The sequence below is a fragment of the Helobdella robusta genome, assembly GCF_000326865.2.
Source record: "Helobdella robusta unplaced genomic scaffold HELROscaffold_10, whole genome shotgun sequence".
Taxonomy (NCBI): Eukaryota; Metazoa; Annelida; class Clitellata; order Rhynchobdellida; family Glossiphoniidae; genus Helobdella; species Helobdella robusta.
In genome coordinates this window covers 268244-272458 of record NW_008703571.1, presented here as the reverse complement: position 1 = coordinate 272458, position 4215 = coordinate 268244, and the positions used below count along the sequence as shown (strand labels likewise).

Below are 4215 nucleotides of genomic sequence, written 5' to 3'. Positions count from 1 at the left end.
ACAAACAGGTATGTCGTCTACAGTCTGCATAATTGTATGGAGTCTGGTGACCAGCAACACGCCAGCCCAACACCCAAAAATGTCGAGAGAGGAGAAGAAGTACATCATTGACTCCATCAAGATAGGGGGCGGCAGTACCGCTAAAACTGATGTGAGTTGAACATACAAACACAACACAAACACACAGACATTCAAACAAACACACACAAAAGAAACACACAAACATTCGAACAAACACAAACAAACAAACAAACACATACAAACACACACACACACACAAACATCAACACACACACACACAAACAAAAATACAAACAAACATGCAAACAAACATTCAAACAGTTGTGCAAAGTCCCGTGGGCAAAATTCTTCACGTCCGGCCCCGTCTGGGCCCTCATCATTGCAAACTTCAGCACAGATTGGGGCCTATACACCTACCTTACCAACATACCTACGTTCTACAAGGAAGTCCTTTTCTTCGATATTAGCTCTGTGAGTATGCAATATGTAAATATTTTTTGTATTTTGTTGTAGTTTTTTTACTTTGCGGTATTTTGATGTATATTTTTGTATTTTTTCACTTTCTCTTGTATTTTTTGGTATATTTTTGTATGTTGTTGTATATTTTTTATGCATTTTCTTCTATGTTTTTGTATGTTTTTCTGCATATTTTTTGTATGCTAGAAAAATTAGCACTTGCATTAGTTGTGAGACTGTCAAAAAAGAAAACAATAAAACAAGGCAGGCTATTTGCGTTGCTAAAATCATAATTCTGGTGATTTATGAGATGTCTTAAATAAAATTAATACGGAAAAAATAAAGATATAGATATTATTATTATTATTGTTGTTGTTGGTGTTGTTGGTTTGTTTGTTTATTCGTTTTTTTGTTCTTTTGTTTTTATTTCTGTTCTATTTAAAAGAGAGATGGTTTTTGTTGTTTCTGTTATTTGGAGTTGAAAAGTTAATGGTGCTGGTAACCTGATGTTAGGATATGATATTTTTTTATTCTGTAAACAAACAAACAAACCAACAAACAACGAACGAAAAAACGAACGAACGGACAAACAAAGAAGCCCTTAACCCCTATTGTAAAATTATTTGCAATCAAATCTGATATCAACCTGAGATATATATTTTTCTCTGTTGTAGTTGTTAGTGTTGCTGTTCTACTGGTTTTTCTTTTGTCATTATTATCGTCAATTTCGTTGCTGTTGTTGTTGTAGTTGTAGATGTTGTTGTCGTAGTTGTTGCAGTTGCTGTAGTTGTTGTTGTGTTGTTGTTGTTGTAGTAGTTGTTGTAGTTGTTGATTTTGTTTCTCTAATTCACTGTTATTGTTTTAGCGTTGTTATTGTTGTTCGCGACGCTATTGTTCATGTTGATTTATCGTTGTTTATGACGTCAAATTGCGTATTTGAGGATGTTGTTGTTGTTTGTTTATGTTTATAAACCCAAAGGGCGAAATTTATAAATGATAAAAAAGGCTCTATAAAGCCGAGGAATGAACTTAATTTGGATTGTTTAACCGACTAACTCAAATGCAAATTTCGGTGGCCGAGTGAAATTAAATTTTTTTTAAAATGAACGAGAAATTTTTTTCATATATGTTTACATGTGTGTGCGTGTGCGTGCATGCGTGTGTGTGTGTGTGCGTGTGTCTGTGTTTGCTTTCCCTATTGTATAATTCAATTGTAATTAAACACACACGCACACACAAACGCACACACTCACATGGATACACACACTCGCGTATTTATTTTAATTTTATCCGCCGGTTAGTCTGATGTCTGATGTACAGCGTTTATGATGAACAATAAAAAATTAAAAATTAACTTGAACACCCCTCGAATCACACAGAATGGATTTTTCTCGGCTCTACCATTCCTGGGCTTGTGGGCGGTTATGAACATAGTGCCAGTGATTGCTGATAAGTTGCAGTCGTCGGGGGTGCTCAGCACGGTGGCCACGAGAAAAATATTCAATACTATTGGTTCGTTTGTTTTTGGGGGTGTGGCTTATTATTATAATTATTATAATAATTTTTTTAGATTTTCTTCTTTTTGTTAATTTTTTCAGAAGTGTCACGCTGAACATACATTGCATGTGGTTAACAACAACAACAACAACAACAACAACAACAATAAAATTAACAACAACAACAACAAAAAACGATAATAATAACACCACCACCAACAACAAACCCAACAACAACACCAACAACAACACCAACAGCAACAAACCCAAAACCCATTTTCAAAAACAACCCAGGCCTGGTCGGGCCAGCCATCCTCCTCATCTGCCTCAGCTTCATCGACTGCACGCAGACAGCGGTGGCTGTGGTACTTCTGGTCCTCGCTGTGTCCGTCAGTGGTTTCGTCTTCTCTGGTTATCTGGTCAACCACATGGATATAGCCCCTCAATACGCAGGTACCCTTATGGGACTCACCAATGGGATTTCAGCATGTTCCGGATTTTTGGCTCCCAATGTTGCCGCTTATGTCACGAAGGATGTGCGTTTTTACAGATGTCGTTTTCAATTTCATTTAAATTAGTTTTTTTTTGCTTTATTTTTTGATATTTTTATGTTTGATTTATCAAATTAAACGAAGAAAAACTTTTTATTTCAACAAAGTTTGGTTTAACACACGTATTTACACAAAAAACAAACAAACACATAGACAAACAAATAAACAACTTTCCAAACGAACAAGCACACAAACAAACACACAAACAAACACATAGACAAACAAATAAACAACTTTCCAAACAAACAAACGAACAAACACACAAACAAACAAACAAACCATCCCTCTACTCAGCAATCCAGAGAATCCTGGCAGATCGTCTTCTCGATAGCAGCGGTGGTGTACGTGGTGGGTGCAGTCCTCTACTGCGTCCTGGCGTCGGCGGAAATCCAATCATGGGCACGGGACCAACTCGATCCGGTTGAAGTGGATTTGGAGGAGAAACAGAACGGAAATGGGATCTACAAGATCGCTACTCCCATCGAAAATGGCGCGATGACGCAACCCATGCTCACCAAGTACGAACCCCTTAAGAAAGATGCGGATAATGTCGTCAGTTAGTCGGAAGTGAGGTCGGAACTTTGTCGGAATGGGAGTGTATCCAAAGTTGGAGTAGTTGGAATGTTATCGTGGGAGTTGTAGTAAGGCGATCGTTTGATTATTTTTCTGGTTTAACTTTTTTTTTGTTTAAGAGAATAAAAATGTTATTGACAATAATAATGAAAAAATAATAGAGAGTACACACACACACACGCACGCACAAGCACACACACACTCACACACGCACGCACAATCACACACACACACATATATGTAAAAACTAGCTTTATTCGCTTAGGATAAGTTTTATGTATCGGTTTATTGAAACATTACATTTTGGGCCATTTGTTAGGAAATTTTTTAATTTTTGACTCTGCCAAGATTACTACATTTATTTCATTATTCTACGCGCGTTTAGGTAAAGTTATAAAATAAATATATATACATATATAAAAATATATGAATGAATTTGAATGAAAAAACAAATGAATTTTATTTTCTAATTTTATGTTTACCTACGAATATTACAATATATAAACTTGTTTTTTGTTGTTTGTTTGAAACATGCATCAAGATCTACAGTTATATATACATTTATACAATTATATAAATATTTTTTATCAGATCTTTATTATAGATCTTCTACTATATCATGTTATAACGTTTAATTTACTTCTACACACACGTACACACACACCATACACACGCACACACACGCACAAGCACACACACACACACACATACGTACTATGCTTGCTTAGTGTTGTGCCTACCTAGTTAAGAGTGTTAGTCTAACTAATTAATTGGAGTAAAATAATTTAGTTATTATTAAATTGAAAATTAAATGAACTAAATGGTTTTTTTTGTAAAACGTAATACAAATTATTTAATTAATTATATGATTTATTGTTTATTTAATTCTTAATTAAGTGTTATTCTTTTGATGTGATTACTTTATTATTTACATTGAAATCACAGCCTGATTTAATGTAGTGCCCTGTTAAGTTTCATTTGATTATTAAGCAACAAATGAATGAATGCATGTATGAATGAATGAATGAATGAACAAATGAATAAACGAATGACTGACTGATTGAATGAATGAATGAACGAATGAATAAACGAACAAAGATTAATTGAAGAAATAATGA

General features: G+C 34.6%; 1 protein-coding gene across 1 annotated transcript in view; it reads left to right on the top strand.

The window, feature by feature from the left end:
- HELRODRAFT_71683 (hypothetical protein) overlaps positions 1-3085 on the top strand; it is a gene marked incomplete at both ends in the record, with an annotated part of 30478 nt that extends 27393 nt beyond the window's left edge. Inside the window, 5 exons of the mRNA XM_009011731.1 lie at positions 9-155; positions 353-492; positions 1857-1989; positions 2268-2509; positions 2819-3085. Coding sequence (XP_009009979.1) covers positions 9-155; positions 353-492; positions 1857-1989; positions 2268-2509; positions 2819-3085 — 929 coding nt within the window. The remainder of the gene's footprint in view (positions 1-8; positions 156-352; positions 493-1856; positions 1990-2267; positions 2510-2818) is intronic.
- Positions 3086-4215: the final 1130 nt, after the last annotated feature.